The sequence below is a fragment of the Pleurodeles waltl genome, chromosome 4_2 (genome assembly GCF_031143425.1).
Source record: "Pleurodeles waltl isolate 20211129_DDA chromosome 4_2, aPleWal1.hap1.20221129, whole genome shotgun sequence".
NCBI lineage: Eukaryota > Metazoa > Chordata > Amphibia > Caudata > Salamandridae > Pleurodeles > Pleurodeles waltl.
This window is the reverse complement of record NC_090443.1, coordinates 312700324-312718993: the sequence shown is the minus strand read 5'-3', so window position 1 is coordinate 312718993 and position 18670 is coordinate 312700324. Positions and strand designations below refer to the sequence as shown.

Below are 18670 nucleotides of genomic sequence, written 5' to 3'. Positions count from 1 at the left end.
ACCCGTGGCCTTGTTTGTTAGAGTGGCTATGCGGACTTCTTTCAAGGCCTGAGTACGAATGTTGTGATCCATAATTTCCGATGAAAAAAAGCAACCTTGTTGAAAAGATCACTGATTTTGTTGCCTATTGTTCCTTTATCACCTGAAGAGTCAGATCCACTTTTTTGCCAAAGCCCTTCTGGCCATCAAAGAGCATGTCCATTACCTTTGACTGCACATCCAGTGTATAAGTTGTACTCTTCCAACATCAAAAATGCCTCTTCACTGTGGCATTTCCACTTTGTGGAAATCCACACAGCGAAGCATCTATTGTCACATCAATCATGCCAGAAACTGTCGCTCAAAACTGGCCTCAGTTTAAACTGGTCTTCTCCTGGCAGCTTATCTATAAAATGGGGCGATACAGTTTCATAGCTGATCATCAAATTTGACAACAAATGCAAACATTTGGTAATTTTAACAGCACCTGTTGTAAAAGTGCTTTAACAGAGTCCACTTGTGATCCTCCTTATCCACAGGTGCTGTGGAAGGTATGGAAGGATTTGTATAACTGTGGTGAGCAGCATCAGAAACAACTGAATTGGCCATGAACTGTTTAAGTATACAATCCAGAGCAGTGTGATTAACCTCATATTTTCTTCCTCAATTGGAGACAGATTAACTGAGATTGTTTCTCATCATTATGCAACCATCCACTCCATACAAGGTCCAGAACAGTGACTGATCTTGCAACGCACAAAATTTCTTCTTTAAGTAAAAAAGGAAGTGAAGGTTTTTCTACCACGGACATAGGTAGACTGAATCGCTGCTACACCTTCTCCACCCATGTAATGTATGGAATATGCCATTTTTATCTGGCATAACATCTCTTGGCGTCAGTTCCACATTTGCTTTGTCTGATATGATTAACTAGTTCCACTCAAAAGAATGTCTGGTGTGTTCATGTGGCTGTCTGCAGAGGCATCTACCTGATCATTGGCACCATCAGAATATGCTGATCTATCATTATCATCATCTTGAATCAATCAGAGCCTGGTTTATAGCCATCACTAGCACTTGGCATCACCCTCTGGTAAGGCTGCATGGGAACTGAGGCCACTGATCTTGGCGTATGACCACAAGAAATCTGTTTACCATATGGTGGTGGAATAGGATGCAGTACAGGAAGTTGTGAGGTCAACTATGAGTTAGAGTACTCAAACTACACTCTGCAAAGTAGTTAGCATCTCAATCGGCTCCTACACCAAAGACACTGAATGTGAACAACCCTGATCATACTGAATCGGATGAGGTCTTAAGGCAGATACTGCAATAAGCTTGCAAATGTATTACCTTCTTCCTACTCTTCTTTGTCTTCAGTACCCACATCTCAGATATGCACGTCAGCTGACCTTGTAGCACCTTCATCCTCTGACTGTTCTTCATTGCCACGAAAGAAAGCCTCTGTTCGGTCGAGATTTGGGTCATCACCTTTGCTGTCAACCCTCCTGGTTCTGAGAATGCATATTTTAAGAGCATACTAAGGGGTTCCAATGGCACTGGTGAGGCCATCAGGGATCGTAGGGGTGCAATAGATGGCAGTGTATGAGGCGCAATGGTAGTGGATAGGTCGCAATGGCACTGCAGAAGAATTGGTTGTAGAACATCCATCGTCAACAGTAACTCGCTGATGATTGTATGTTCACCACTGTGAAGTTATCACTAGTCGACAAGCGAGAATGGACCTATTTTATGATAATGAAGATGATGGTTCTGTGACCATCAACAGATGTAGAATTGATGCTGGATGTTTCTTTGAAAGAGTGGGTGTTCTCTTGGTCACAGGGCGGATGGTTGTCTTGCCTGAGTCCTCGCTGACTTTGCCGACAACGCAAGTCAGTTGTTGTCAATCAATGACTGGTTAAACTGCATGTGAAGGAATTTTTTTTTTTCCGGATTATTTTCTGCTGTACATTTGATTCTAAAGACACTGAGCTTCTGGTCTTCTGAGTGTGTTCCCTAAGCAGCTCACTCTCCTGCCAGCCATCCGGAAGAAGCTGGCTTAGCAGCTCTTACCTGACCTTCACAGGAGGCTTTTGCCTTCTCCTTAAGGTTTCCCATAGACAACTTCCTCTCCCTGTCTATCAGTGTCTTTGTGGACAGAATCTTGCAAATGTCACATTTTTAGGGGTTATAACTAGGGTGCAGGCAGTAAAGGCACTTGGTATGAGGCTCTTACATGTAAATTTTTCTTTTTCTGCAGCAATTACAATCTTTAAACAGAGTTATCTTCTTCCAAGTCTGCAAAATTCCTTGCTCGAAAATTTTCTGATAGAAAAAGAGAGAATGATACTATCTTGCTGCTAAAAACTGAAAGCTAGATAGAAAAAAAAAAAAAAAAAAACTCTTGAAATACTGAAACAGAGAACGAACTCCAGAGTATTCCCTTACACTCAAATCTGGCAGTTGTAAGAGCTGTGTCAGGAAAAGAGCTTTGGGTTCTGGTAGCTCAGATCACTTATAATGATGTGGACGGCCTGTATATGTCGTTGAGGGCCTTATTAATGGTGTTCACTGTTAGGGTACAAAGCTATGCTAACACTGATTACCAAGGGTTCCCTGCCTGACAGTAGGGAATAATTCAAACATGTGACTCCATGAAAAGTCGGATGTTGGATTACAAGATTGATATTTCTTCCAACAAAAACACAAATTAAGAAATACAGCATCATCAATAAACCATACACATGCTGCGTGGTTGAAACTAAGTAGGGAGGCAGAAGTGACAGGGATCACTGCCAACAGTCCAATACTGAATGAAAGGAGGAGTGACATCTGGGGTTAGGACACATACCCCTGTTTAAGATGCCCCTACTCCAAACCAATCACACCCAGTAGAGTTCCCCTCCCGTCCCCTCCCCCCAACTCCCCAAAAACAAGAAATAAAACCCCAACGCTATGGGTGACATACCTACCTGCATTTAGATAAACCCCTTATTATTCAAGGCCATTTCTGTATTTGTATCTGAAAGCAGTAACTCTTCTGTCCTGACCATCATAGCCTAAGAACATCTAGGGACCCACTCCCTTCAATGAGTTAAGTTTACTGCAAAATAATTTCCTGCTCACCTTGCTTGTTGGTCTGGGGTGCATGTCTCCGCAGACTGTGCTCGAGCAGCTGGTGGGTGCGTGTGGGGCTGGCTCCAGCCATCAATCGCACAGTGGCCTCGTGCAGAAATACCTTAGGAGTAAAAAAAGATAGAAGACCTCATAAAATTGAGACCAACTGCTTACTCATTGTACAGCAAAAACAATTAGGGACCAGTCTACACTCGCATACTGACACAGCATCCACTGATCCCAAGCACAACAGGTAAGAAAAGGAAAATATTACTTACACTGTAACCATTGTTGGTTGCATCTAATGCTGTTGAATTACATGCTCTGCATTTTTCTGCCATCTAGTGTTGAGTGTGAATGTTTTCAAGTTGTTTTGTTTGATGTTTTCTGTTTTGCGATATGTTGTCACTCTCCCCAAGCCTACAAATGCACCAGGGCAATGACTCCATCTGAGATTGTTTTCCCAACTGGTGAGGTATGGACGTGGAGTGGAGTGAATCATGACAAGATATGTGTAGGAATTACTGTGAAAAAAATTAAAAGGGGAAAACCCTTTAGGAAGAAATCTAGGATCTGTTATCAAAAACACTCTGGCCTTGTGAACTAGAATCAAGGGTTCCTCCACTGTTAGTGCTTGCAATTTGATATTTACTTAGTGAGGGGTTTACAACTAGAAAGGATACTTTCCACAACAGAAACGGCAAGTCACAAAAGTGCAGTGGCCTAAACAAAGGTCCCAATAGCCTTTTAAGCACAACATTAAGGTCTTTGTAGGGGCTGGTGATGTTTCAAGTTGGAAAATTAGTTTAGGCCTCTGTCTAAAAGATTTAGACATGGATTTTGAACAAAGAAGTTGTTCTCCGTTTTACATATAAGCTGTTACAGCATGTAGATGGAGTTGAATGGAAATACATGCTAACCCAGCTTTCTGGAAGTGCGTTAGCAAACAAACAATTTCTTGTGTTGATGCTTTAAAATGTTTTACCTGCTTGTTTACCCAATGATTAGCAAATTCCTTTCCTTTTGCTGCATAATATGCACAACGTTCGCCTTGTATGCTTCTAGCAGGATTTGTATACACTCCTGAGGTAATAGTAATTACCCAAACTCTAAGACTTCAGGTGATAAATGAAGGAAGCTGGCCTGGTGTGTGGTGAGTACCTATGGCGTTATCACCTTATTCCAGGTATTCCTTATTAGTGAAGTGTAGGCAGTGTCTAGGAAGCCAGGGCACTCTAGAGGTAGCTGTGGATGAGCAGCCAAGACTTATCTAGGAGACACACAAAGCTTATGCAATACCACTGTAGTCACACAACACTTCCACACATGAAAGAACCACACAGCGTTACAAAAATAAAGGCACTATATTACAGTAACACACATACTAAAATACTGCATAAGCAATAATCTACTTGCAGGTGTGTAAACACACTATTATATACACATTAGTAATCAGGAATGGGCATAAAAAGCAATAGAAAACAGTGAAATACCAGTAAATAGAGACCCTGGGGGAGACCAAACCATATACAAAGTAAATTGAATGCGAACAGCAGGCCTCCACCCAAGGAAGTGGAATCTGTAAAGGGGAGCTGGAAAAAATAGAAACCCCAAAAGGTAAGAACCAGAGTGTCCCCCAGCTACCAGGAGAGAAGAGGTAAGTACATGTTTTTTTCCCAAAACCCACAGGTAAAATTTGTAAAAGGACTGTGCAAGACCCAAGCAAGACCGTAAGAAACAGAAGATGGATCCTGACAAAGGAGGACCTGCAAATGAAGGGGACCAAGTCCAGTTCCGGTTGGAGTGTCTGGTTGGGGGAATCAGCCACTACCCACCCTTCTGGAGATGCAGGACCAGGTCGACGGTGAAGACCAGGAGTTGGCTACGCAGCACAGGAGCAGAAGAAGAGTTCTAGAACAGATACAGTTGATGTCCCACGTCTGAAGAAGAGTTGCAGTCCATCAGTGGTGTGGAAAAACTACCAACAAGCCTTAGCAAAGGCAAAAGATGCAGAAAGAAGAGTTGCAGAGCTGGTGGGGACTCAACCCAAGGAGGGGAGTCCCAGGTTACCATCAGCAGTGAGGAGACCCAGAAGTCGAGGATGCAGCTCACACAGGCAACAGGCACAGGAGTGGCAGTGAGGCCCACTCAGCACACCTGGAAAGGATTCCTACGTCGCTGGAGCAGCAGGCAGGAGACTGTGCGTTGCAGAGAAGAGAGCTGCAGGCCGGGACTACACAGAGCCTGAAGATTTCTTGGAAGAAGAGCAAATAAGCCTTGGTAGCTGCAAGAGTGGCGGTGCACCGGGTCACTGTCCTACACCGAGAGGCAAAGACTCCCCACCTCCCAAGTTGGAAATCTGGTAGAGGGGACCGAGGGGACCACTCCAGACCACCAACTGTGTTGCAGGATCCAGGCAAAGTTCCAGGAGAGGATCCACGTGGCCTGTTGTGAATGCAGTTGGTGCCTGCGGACGCAGGGGAGTGACTCATTCACTCCAAAGGAGATTCCTTCTTGCTTCTTGGTGTTGACTGAAGACTTGCAGCCCTCAGAGGATGCGCCGCCAGGGAAATGTTGCAGTTACAGGAAGGACCCGGAGAAACAATGTTGCAGAGCAAAGTTGTTGCTGGAGGTGCAGATTGTGGGTTCCTGTGAAGTTCAGTGTGGTTCCAGTGGCCAGAAGCCGAAGTAAACACTGCAGAGGAATCCTGCTGGAAGCTTGCATGTCGAATCTGAGGACCCACCCAAGTGGGAGATGGATTAGTTACTTACCTGTAAATCCTAGTTCTCTTCCAGGGGTATCCTCATCAAAGTCATAAACATTGAATATTCCCGCCCTTGTGCGGGGACCCCGGAGCATATATATATAAAATACATACATATTATCATGTGTAAAACAGCAATGCAGGCTATAATCATAAATAGGCTAAAATGCTTTATTTCTATGCAAGTTTTTTTTTTTTTTTTTTTATATTATAAAATCATAATAGATCATAAATATCTACCTAAGCCCCAAAAGCTGGACTTAGGGAAGTAAACAGCAGTAAATATCAGAGAAAAATAGAAAAAAAACACATTGAAAAACAATGAAGCATTCTTAGCCAATAGGCTGCATGCAGGTTAACACAGGAGAACCATAAAAACTTTGGCACCGTGCCTTTAAGACCCTGAGCACCTCCAGTATCCCACCATGCCTCAGGGGTGAAGGGAAGGTGACAGTTGGTTCACAGTTAGGTCAGTACTTTTTTACGGTGACAATCTGTGTAACTGATCAGAAAGATAATCTGTCCTGCACTTCTAGGAGACTTAAGTCCGGGGAGGAGGGTGGGTTGTTTATGACTTTGATGAGGATACCCCTGGAAGAGAACTAGGATTTACAGGTAAGTAACTAATCCTTCTCTTCCAGGGGATCCTCATCAATAGTCATAAACATTGAATAGATTAGCAAGCCCATCCCTAAACTCTGCGGACTGTCCGAAAGAAGTGCAGGAAAGAATACATATTCATGCAAATAGATTTCTAAGAGAGGCCTGCCCCACCTGGGCATCCGCTCTTGCATCCGAGTCTAAACAGTAATGCTTAGTAAAGGTATGCACAGACTTCCATGTAGCAGCCTTACAAATCTCGGAAATTGGTACATTGTTAAGGAGGGCAGCAGTAGCCGCTTTTCCCCTTGTGGAATGCGCTTTTGGCCTAGCCAGTAATTGCTTATTAGCCAGTTGGTAAGTGTTAACAATACAAGACACAATCCATCTTGATATAGTTCGTTTAGACGCTGCCTCTCCTGTTCTTAAATGACCATAATTCAGAAACAAATGGTTAGAATGTCTAATCGGTTTTGTTTTGTCCAAATAGAATTTCAGCACTCTTTTTAAGTCTAAAGAATGCAATGCTTTCTCAGCCGGAGTCTCCGGATTGGGAAAGAAAGTCGGTAAAGATATAGCCTGATTGATATGGAATTCTGACACCACCTTCGGAAGGAAAGATGGGTGAGTTCGCAGAACCACTCTATTATCGTGAAAAACCGTGTACGGTTCTCTGCAAGACAGAGCCTGAATTTCGCTGACCCTCCTCGCTGAAGTAATGGCCACCAAAAAAGCCGTCTTCCACGTAAGGTGCTGTAAAGAGGCCTTGTGGATAGGTTCAAAGGGAGGGCCCATAAGTTTTGACAGGACTACATTCAGTTCCCATGGAGGAGAAGGTCTCCGAATGGGAGGAAAAACCTTTTTCAAGCCTTCTAAAAAATCCTTGACTACAGGTATCGTAAAGAAGGATTCCTGAGAAGGCGACTTACGATACGCTGTAATTGCAGATAAATGAACCTTAATAGAAGATACCTGCAGACCAGACTTCGCCAGATGAAGTAAATAGGATAGTATGACGTCCTCCTGAGCTCGTATGGGATTTATACCTTGTTGAGAGCACCAGATGTAAAATCTCTTCCACTTAAAAGCGTAAGAACGCCGCGTGGAAGGTCGTTTTGACTCTTTCAAGATGCTCATGCACTCCTGTGAGAGCCCTAGGTGCCCATACTGTAGGAATTCAGGAGCCATGCTGTCAAGCTCAGAGAGGGAAGGTTGGGATGTAGGATTCTGCCTTCCATTCTGCTCAGGAGATCCGGTCTGCACGGCAACCTCCTGTGAGGTCTTTCCGATAAGTTGAGTAGGTCCGTGTACCAGAATTGGCGGGCCATTGTGGCGCTATCAGAATCATTCTGGTTCTGGAGTTGTAAAATTTGTTGATTACTGTCGGTATGAGGGGAATCGGTGGAAAGGCGTAGAGAAATGTCCCTGACCAGTTGATCAACAGGGCATTCCCTTGAGATCCCGGACGGCAGAACCTGGACGCGAAGTCTGGGCATTTTTTGTTTGTTTCGTCTGCAAAGAGATCCAACTGAGGTCGACCCCATTGACCGAAGATGTCCTCGACGACTTAGTCGTGTAGCACCCAGTCGTGCGCGTCTTCCAGATGTCTGCTCAGGAAATCTGCCTCTACGTTTTGCTGACCTGGCAGGTGTACCGCTGTGATAGACATTCCCCTGGCCAGGAGCCAATGCCATATCGTTTGGGATTCTCGAGACAGAGGTAGTGATCTTGTTCCCCCCTGTTTGTTCAGGTAATACATTGTGGTTGTATTGTCTGTCTGAACTAGGATAGATTTCCCCTGAACCAATGGAGAGAAAGATTTGAGAGCCAGATGGACTGCTCTGAGTTCCAGTAGATTTATGTGATAGTTCTTTTCCTTGTCGGACCAAAGACCCTGAGCTTGGAAGGAACCCAGATGAGCACCCCAACCCTGAAGAGACGCATCCGTTACTAGAGTGTCGACTGGAATTGTCTGGTGAAACGGAGAACCTATCGACAGGTGAGGTCTGTGCATCCACCATTGTAGTGATTGAAAAGCCACTGCTGGTAGTCGAACTCTGTCCTCCCAGTGACCAGTCTTTTGGCTCCAATTGTTCTCTAATGCCTCCTGAAGGGGCCTCATGCGTAGCCTGGCATTCGGGACAATGAAGATGCATGAAGCCATGGAGCCCAGAAGCGATGTCACCTGACGAGCTGTAGGTGCATCGGCTGTTAATAGATGTTGACACTTCCTCGGGATTGATAAAAGTCGTTCCTCCGAAGGATACACTCTTTGGAGCTCTGTGTTTAGTATCGCTCCCAGGTAGTGGAGGTTTTGTGTTGGAATCAAGGTTGACTTGTCGTGGTTGATTTGAAGACCTAGAGACTCGAAAGTTCTTAGAACGATATCTCGATGTTTTCTCGCCTGATCCGGAGATGAGGCCTTCACTAGCCAGTCGTCCAGGTAGGGGTAGACGAATATTTTTTGTCTTCGAAGGTGTGCCGCTACCACTGCTACACATTTTGAAAAGACTCGGGGTGCAGACTTCAGGCCGAATGGAAGGACTCTGAATTGGTAGTGCTGTGACGCTATCTGGAAACGTAAAAATTTCCGATGTCTGGTTGCTATTGGGATGTGAAAATATGCATCCTGTAGGTCGATGGAGCACATCCAGTCTCCCTGATGCAGTTGCGGGACAATCTGGTGAAGGGCTAGCATCCTGAACTTTTGTTTTCTTATGTACTTGTTCAGGAGCCGTAAGTCCAGAATTGGTCTGAAGAGGCCCTGTTGACCTTTTTTCGCCACCAGAAAGTAACGGGAGTACACCCCTTTTCCTTTTTGTGCCGGAGGAACCTTTTCTACAGCTTTCTTTTGTAGGAGTGCGAGAACTTCCTTGCGTAGCAGGCTGAGATGAGAAGGAAAACACCTTGCTGGCGGCAAGTGTGGAGGAGGTTTTTTGAAAAGGAGAGAATAGCCATGTTCGACAATATTGAGCACCCATTTGTCTTTTGTGATTGAGTGCCACTCGCGAAGATGATGCGTAACACTTCCCCCCACCGGAGTGGTGCACAGTGCTGAGGGAAGCAATGCCTCATTGCTTTGATGGTGTCTTTGCTGTAGACTGTTGAGGTCTACTTGACCCTCTGTCTCTTGTGGGTCTACGTGCCTGAAACAGGGGACGTCCCTGTCGTTGTTGTGGCCTTTGAGACCAGTGAGGGGTTTGAACCCTCTGCTGGAATGGTCGTCTGTCATACGGCCTGTACCTCCGTCTGAAGTCTTTTTTACGTTCCAGGCCCACTGCCCTCATCGTATCGACTTCCGTTTTCATTCGGGCCATCTCTTCATCTGCGTGGGTACCGAACAACGAACTCCCGCTGAATGGGAGGTTCAAAATGCGCTGCTGTGCTTCCTGTTTCAGACCCGTGAGCCGTAGCCAGGAAGACCTCCTAGCGCAGATTCCGTGCGCATACCCATGCGCAGCCAAATCCGCCCCGTCCGCCGCCGCGCTGATGACCTGGTTAGATACTAGGCCCCCTTCCTGCAAGATTTCCTGGAAGTCCTGTCTATCTTCCCTGGGCAACTTTTCTGTAAATCTGTGGAGTGAGTCCCACAGAGAGCGGTCATATCTGCCCAGAAGTGCTGAGGCGCTGGAGACCTTCATAGCAGATGCCGCCGTACCGCACATCTTTCTCCCCAGAGAGTCTAGGTGTCTGCTCTCCTTATCCGGGGGGACTGTGGAAGATGATGCCACAGAGTGTGTTTTTCTGGCTGCGGCTAAGATCACAGAGTCCGGTGGCGGATCCTTCCGCAGGAATAAAGGATCTTGTTCCGGAGCTTTGTATTTCTTTTGAATCCTAGCCGGGGCAGACTGGAGAGTGGCTGGAGACAGAAAAGTGTCCATAGTCGGTTGTAGCAAACCCGGTACTAGTGGCAGCAGTTTTCTCGAGACTGATCTGTGTTGTAGGGTCTCAAAGATAACTGAGGATGAGGTGGCCGGCTCTGGTACCTCAATATTTAGCTTCTGCGCTCCCCTTAGAAGAACCTCATTAAAAGTGGTGATATCATCCACCAGGGAAATCCTAGCAGGTGGAGAATCTGTGAGTGTGGGGGAGTAGCGCCCCACAGACGATCCTGAAGAAGACCAAGAAGGTGATCTTCTGCGTGGTGTTCGTGACCTGGTTCTCCTTCGGGAACGGGACCTGCTCCGAGAGGCTGTAGCAGAGTGTGCAGGTCTTGTGGTCGGCTGACGAGAAGCAGAACGAGCCCGTCCTGCTCTAGCTGTAGGCGATGGCGTTCTCGGTAATGAGGCAGTAGGAGAATACATCCTCGAGTATTGTGAATCCGGGGATGCTGTGATGGGAGAAACATGCCCCGATGCTCTGGAATGGGATGATGCACTCCTTATAGAGACCACCGGTGAGGGAGCTTTGTCCGCTGGCTCTACTGCCTGTGACACAGCTGAAGGTTGTGTCGACGTCGATTGTATCCTCGACGTCGAAGGTTGCGATGGCTGGTCTGCTCTCGACGTCGAAGGTCTTGACGTCGGAGGTCTTGCCGTCGAGTGTCTTGACGCCGATCGCCTATCACGGGACCTGGACCTACTCGCCGTCGTGTGTCTCGACGTTGAGTGGCGAGTGGTCGACGGCGGATGTTCATGCCGTCGAGGTGTTTTTGGTGTCGTGTCCTTCGACGCCAAGGGGTGAGACGTTCTCAACGGCGAACGGGAGCGCCGGAGATGACTCGACGCCGAACGGCGGCCTGCCGTCGACGGAGATGTACCCCTGTGTCCATGCTTCGACGTTTTGTCCCTCGACGTCGGTCTGGTCGCCGTCGACGGCGATCTATGCCGGTGAGACGGTGGTGCCGATGACGTCGATGGAGAACAAACAGGTACAATCCTACCTGTCGACGTCGATCGGGCCATTCCTTCTGCTGTAGGTCTGGGAAGTGAAGAGGATGTTGACTTTTTCCTCTCCTGAAGCCCATGTAGCCTGATCTTCTCTCTGTCTTTGAGAGTCCTCCTTGACATGTTCTTACAATACTTGCAGGTGTCAGGACAGTGACTCTGTGGCAGGCAGACAATACACAGAGAGTGTGGGTCTGACTGGGCTTTCTTCTTCCCACAAGAGGGACATTTTACAAAAAGAGAAGGCATTTTTCTGTCAGAAAAAACCTTCCTAGCTCAGACAAAGATATTACTTGTCGAGTGAAAAGTGAAAAACGCTTTTTTAAAGAATTTTTCTGAGGAAAACTCAGAAAAACTGAGAGCTCAATGCTCCAGGATCCTCTCAGAAGAAGCCGGAAAAAAGAACTGGCCTAACTGTGAACCAACTGTCACCTTCCCTTCACCCCTGAGGCATGGTGGGATACTGGAGGTGCTCAGGGTCTTAAAGGCACGGTGCCAAAGTTTTTATGGTTCTCCTGTGTTAACCTGCATGCAGCCTATTGGCTAAGAATGCTTCATTGTTTTTCAATGTGTTTTTTTTCTATTTTTCTCTGATATTTACTGCTGTTTACTTCCCTAAGTCCAGCTTTTGGGGCTTAGGTAGATATTTATGATCTATTATGATTTTATAATATAAAAAAAAAAAAAAAAAAACTTGCATAGAAATAAAGCATTTTAGCCTATTTATGATTATAGCCTGCATTGCTGTTTTACACATGATAATATGTATGTATTTTATATATATATGCTCCGGGGTCCCCGCACAAGGGCGGGAATATTCAATGTTTATGACTATTGATGAGGATCCCCTGGAAGAGAATCTATATAACCGTAAAAGGGGGACTGGCCACCTACCAGGGTGACCACCTATCAGGAGGGGCTGTGATGTCACCTGCCTGACCTGGCCACTCAAATACTCCCAGCGGCCTCTGCTCACCTTGGATTCAAGATATAGAATCAAGTGGCCACCTAGAGGAGCTCTGAGCACCACCCGTGGGGTGGTGATGGACAGAGGAGTGGTAACTCCCCCTTCTATTGTCTAGTTACACACCAGAGCAGAGACCAGGGTTCCCTGGGCTGGTGCAAATCAGTTTATGCAAGGACTGCACCAAATGTACCCTTCAAAACATACCATTGGCTTGGGGAGGCTACCTGTAGGAGGCTGGACTGGCTTGTAGTGAGTACCAAGGGGTACTTGCACCTTGCACCAGGCCCAGTTATCCCTTATTAGTGTATAGGGTGTCTAGCAGCTTAGGCTGATAGATAATGGTAGCTTAGCAAAGCAGCTCAGGCTGAACTAGGAGACGTGTGAAGCTACTACAGTACCACTTAGTGTCATATGCACAATATCATAAGAAAACACAATACACAGTTATACTAAAAATAAAGGTACTTTATTTTTATGACAATATGCCAAAGTATCTTAGAGTGTACCCTCAGTGAGAGGATAGGAAATATACACAAGATATATATACACAATAGCAAAAATATGCAGTATAGTCTTAGAAAACAGTGCAAACAATGTATAGTTACAATAGGATGCAATGGGGAAACATAGGGATAGGGGCAACACAAACCATATACTCCAAAAGTGGAATGCGAACCACGAATGGACCCCAAACCTATGTGACCTTGTAGAGGGTCGCTGGGACTATTAGAAAATAGTGAGAGTTAGAAAAATAACCCTCCCCAGGACCCTGAAAAGTGAGTGCAAAGTGCACCAAAGTTCCCCTAAGGACAAAATAGTCGTGTTAGAGGGAGAATGCAAGGAAAACACAAATCAGCAATGCAACAACGATGGATTCCTGACTGAGGGTACCTGTGGAACAAGGGGACCAAGTCCAAAAGTCACAAGCAGCTCGGAGATGGGCAGATGCCCAAGAAATGCCAGCGGTTGGTGCAAAGAAGCTCTTACTAGGCTGAAGAACTGTGAATACTGCAGGAACGACAAGGGCTAGAGACTTCCCCTTTGGAGGATGGATTCCCCACGCCTTGGAGAGTCGTGCAGAAGTGTTTTCCCGCCGGATGGACGCCAACAAGCCTTGCTACACGCAAATCGTGTGTTTGGCGTTTTTGGACGCTGCTGGGGCCCAGGAGGGACCAGAAGGTCGCAAATTGGACCTGCAGAGAGAGGGGACGTCGAGCAAGACAAAGAGCCCTCACTGAAGCAGGTAGCACCCGGAGAAGTGCCAGAAACAGGCACTACGAGGATGCGTGAAACAGTGCTCGCCGAAGTTGCACAAAGGAGTCCCACGTCGCCGGAGACCAACTTAGAAAGTCGTGCAATGCAGGTTAGAGTGCCGTGGACCCAGGCTTGGCTGTGCACGAAGGATTTCCGCCGGAAGTGCACAGGGGCCGGAGTAGCTTGCAAAGTCGCGGTTCCCAGCAATGCAGCCCAGCGAGGTGAGGCAAGGACTTACCTCCACCAAACTTGGGCTGAAGAGTCACTGGACTGTGGGGGTCACTTGGACAGAGTCGCTGGATTCGAGGGACCTCGCTCGTCGTGCTGAGAGGAGACCCAAGGGACCGGTAATGCAGCTTTTTGGTGCCTGCGGTTGCAGGGGGAAGATTCCGTCGACCCACGGGAGATTTCTTCGGAGCTTCTGGTGCAGAGAGGAGGCAGACTACCCCCACAGAATGCACAAGCAGGAAAACAGTCGAGAAGGCGGCAGGATCAGCGTTACAGAGTTGCAGTAGTCGTCTTTGCTACTATGTTGCAGGTTTGCAGGCTTCCAGCGCGGTCAGCGGTCGATTCCTTATCAGAAGGTGAAGAGGGAGATGCAGAGGAACTCGGCTGAGCTCATGCATTAGTTATCTAAAGTTTCCCCAGAGACAGAGACCCTAAATAGCCAGAAAAGAGGGTTTGGCTACCTAGGAGAGAGGAAAGGCTACTAACACCTGAAGGAGCCTATCACAAGGAGTCTCTGACGTCACCTGGTGGCACTGGCCACTCAGAGCAGTCCAGTGTGCCAGCAGCACCTCTGTTTCCAAGATGGCAGAGGTCTGGAGCACACTGGAGGAGCTCTGGACACCTCCCAGGGGAGGTGCAGGTCAGGGGAGTGGTCACTCCCCTTTCCTTTGTCCAGTTTCGCGCCAGAGCAGGGGCTAAGGGGTCCCTGAACCGGTGTAGACTGGCTTATGCAGAATTGGGCACATCTGTGCCCAACAAAGCATTTCCAGAGGCTGGGGGAGGCTACGCCTCCCCTGCCTTCACACCATTTTCCAAAGGGAGAGGGTGTCACACCCTCTCTCAGAGGAAGTTCTTTGTTCTGCCATCCTGGGCCAGGCCTGGCTGGACCCCAGGAGGGCAGCTGCCTGTCTGAGGGGTTGGCAGCAGCAGCAGCTGCAGAGAAACCCCAGGAAGGGCAGTCTGGCAGTACCAGGGTCTGTGCTACAGACCACCACTGGGATCATGGAATTGTACCAACAATGCCAGGATGGCATAGAGGGGGCAATTCCATGATCATAGACATGTTACATGGCCATATTCGGGGTTACCATGGTGAAGCTACATATAGGTAGTGACCTATATGTAGTGCACGCGTGTAATGGTGTCCCCGCACTCACAAAGTTCAGTGAATTGGCTCTGAACAATGTGGGGGCACCTTGGCTAGTGCCAGGGTGCCCTCACACTAAGTAACTTTGCACCTAACCTTTACCAGGTAAAGGTTAGACATATAGGTGACTTATAAGTTACTTAAGTGCAGTGTAAAATGGCTGTGAAATAACGTGGACGTTATTTCACTCAGGCTGCAGTGGCAGGCCTGTGTAAGAATTGTCAGAGCTCCCTATGGGTGGCAAAAGAAATGCTGCAGCCCATAGGGATCTCCTGGAACCCCAATACCCTGGGTACCTCAGTACCATATACTAGGGAATTATAAGGGTGTTCCAGTAAGCCAATGTAAATTGGAAAAAATGGTCACTAGCCTGTCAGTGACAAATTGGAAAGAAATGAGAGAGCATAACCACTGAGGTTCTGATTAGCAGAGCCTCAGTGAGACAGTTAGTCACTACACAGGTAACACATTCAGGCACACTTATGAGCACTGGGGCCCTGGGTTACCAGGGTCCCAGTGACACATACAACTAAAACAACATATATACAGTGAAAAATGGGGGTAACATGCCAGGCAAGATGGTACTTTCCTACACTACCCCTCCTAAGCCACGTAACATCAATTTCCAAAGGGAGAGGGTGTTGCCTCCTTCTTTCAAAGGAAATTATTTTTTCTGCCTTCCTGACCTTGAGCTGTTCAAGCAGCAGGAGGGCAGAAACTTGTCTGTAGGATGCCAGCAGCACAGGCTGCCCGGGAAAACCCTGCGAACCAGTAGGAGCAAAGCTGGGGGTCCTCAAAGGAGTCCCCAGATGGCATGGAATCATGCAACCAATACTGGCAACAGTATTTGGGTATGGTTCTGACATGTTTGATACAAAACATGCCCAGGTTCGGAGTTACCATTGTGAAGCTGGACACAGGTAGTGACCCATGTCCTGTAAACGGGTAAAATGGCTTCCCCGAAATCATGAAGTCTAGGAAAATGGAGCTGAAGTTAATGGTGCCACCTCTGCCCATGCAGGGGTGCCCTCACACACTGATATTTGCGCCCTTCCTTCTCGGCTAGGAGGACCTGCCACAGGGATGACTTACAGTGACCTGGTGCAATGACCTGTAGTGAAAGGGTGCATGTACCTTTTCATGCAGCCTGCAATGGCAGGCCTGCAGACACATTTTGCATGGGCTCCCATGAGTGGCATAATACATGCTGCAGCCCATGGGGAACCCCTGGTGCCCCAACGCTCTGAGTTCCTAGGTACTATGTACTAGGGACTTTCATGGGGGCACCAGTATGCCAACTGTCAGGTGCACAAAGTCAGTAGCAACCACATTTAGAAGGCAAGAGTACAGTCACTGAGGTCTTGGTTAGCAGGATCCCAGTGAACACAGTCAAAAACACACTGACAGCAGGCAAAAAGTGGGGGGTAACCATGCTAAAAAAGGGCTACTTTCCTACAACAAATGTCTTGGTAAGTTTTGCTGAGGATAGGATTTTTATGCGGACCCTGAATTCAGTCTGGTCTGATAGGTACTGTTTAGTAAACATTGACTAACATTTATTGAAGCTTCCAATACCATGGTTGTTTAGTACATGTTGGGGAACAAAGAGGAGTCATGGCCCCTTTTCTCATTTCCTCATTACATAAGGCATTAGAGGCAGTGGAGGAAAAGCTTTAGCAAATATTCCTGACCAGTTCATCCAAAGTGCATTGTTCAAGGTCTGTGGGTGCAGGTAGCCGGAAGAGAAGCTTGGGCATCTTTTTTTGTTTGCAGGAGTGGACAGATCAACTGCGACAGTTCCCTATTTCTGAAGTATAGCTGAAGTACTTGGGTATTCACCTCACCCTCATGTACTTGCTGACGACATCTGCTTAGAAGGCCTGCTAATTTGTTGTCCACCATGAGCAGGTGCTCCGCTAGAGACTGGATGTGATTATGATTGGCCCAATGCCAATTCGTTTCTGCCAGAGCTCACAGCTGAGTCAGTGTTCTTAATGTAGTATATGGTGGTTACGTTGTCTGGCTTTACTAGGACTGTTTTCCCGTGAATGAGGGCATAAAGTGCAGAGTGGCAATTGAATTGCTGTCAGTTGCAGGCAAAATTGATGTAACTGTGTTGAATCCAACAGAAATAGACTGTTTAGAAGTAGTCAACCCAGTTTACACAGGACCATAATTAAAAAATTGATGGTCACATTACCCAATATCTTTAGTTTTATCAAGATAAAACTTTAAAACCCTTTTTTAAAATCAAGAGAAAGCAAAATCATTTACATTTCAGTTGGAAGAATTCTGAAAGAAGGTCAGAAGGGGGACTGTCTGATTAAATGAAAATCAGAGAAAACGTACAGAAGAAAATTTTATTGGGGGGGGGGGGGTACTTTAACACTTTGTCTCTATAAATACAGTGAAATATTTCTTACAACATAGAACCTGGCTTTCACTAGCCCTATGGACAGACACAAATACCACCAGAAAAATTGGTCTTTTAGGAGATATGCTACAAAGACACCTTATGAACTGACCAAAAAGGTTAGTACAATAATTTTGATATCACCACATTTAACTCCCCGGTAGAAGAAAGTCTCCTAAAGGATGGATAAAACTTCTTAATCACTTCCAGAAAATCTTTGGCAACTGGACGTTTGAAAAAACAGGTTAGTGAAGGGCTAATACTGCACCCTTAAAGAAGAAAATTGGAGCCCTAAGTTTGCTAAACCAAAAAGATAAGGAAGCACCACTTTGTCTTGGATTCTGGTATGATCAATATTCTTCTGCAGACACCAAAAGCAAAAACTCTTCAATTTGAATGTATTTCACATCCTACTGGAAGGATGTCTGGCCTCTTTCAATTTTCACTTTTCTGTCAGATCTAAATGTCCACATTGCAAGACTGCAGGAGCCAGGCTGAAATACTCAGCAATAAGAGACTGGGATGCAGCATCTGCCCCTCGAAACTGAATAGGTGTGTAGCAGTCTCACGTATGTACGGTGCGACAGATGTAGAAAGCCAGAATACCACCACTGCAGTGGCCACGCTGGAGTTTTGAGATTCATTCTTATTCCGTCCTTCACTAGTCTGATGATCACCGACAGGATCAACAGTATTGGAAGAAATGCAGAAACAAACTTTTCTGACCAACTGATTAAAAGAACATTCTCCAGTTTTTCTGCCTGGGTAATATCTGAATGCATAATTTGGGCACTTCCAGTAGTCTGTCTTTGCAAGTTAAATTTGATGTCCTTAAACTCCATTTGGAAAAAATGTCTCGCAGAACTTTTGACATTTAACATCTTCCGGAAAGTGCCTCTTTCTGACATCTTCCCCCCCCACACACTTTTTGCCTGGTATCTGATGTGATTTCGACTGAAAGTGCACTGGGTTCCTGCTAACCAGGTCCCCAGTGCCAGATCACTTTCCCTAAATTACACAGGAGTTTCTCTCAATTTGCACCATCTTTAGCATCATCTGTAAGTCCCTAATAAATGATACCCTTAGCACCTAGGGCCTGGGCTACTATAAAGGGTCCCTAAGGGCTGCAGCATGAATTGTGCAACCCTAAGGGACCCCCCCCCCCACCCATATGCCAGACTGCCATGTCTTGGTGTAGACAAATGTGAAAACATGACAAGTCACACATCCCTGTGTCATGTACCCCAACACTGCATGCAATATATCTAAGTCACCACTACAGCAGCCAGACAGGCCTAAGGCAGGGTGCAT

At 46.6% G+C, this 18670-nt stretch overlaps 1 protein-coding gene across 1 annotated transcript in view; it reads right to left on the bottom strand.

Annotated features, from left to right (window-relative positions):
- Window positions 1-18670, bottom strand: part of SREBF2 (sterol regulatory element binding transcription factor 2) — a 237577-nt gene that overhangs the window by 57415 nt on the left and 161492 nt on the right. The window contains exon 18 of the mRNA XM_069231267.1: window positions 3109-3220. Within this exon, the coding sequence (XP_069087368.1) occupies window positions 3109-3220 (112 nt within the window). The remainder of the gene's footprint in view (window positions 1-3108; window positions 3221-18670) is intronic.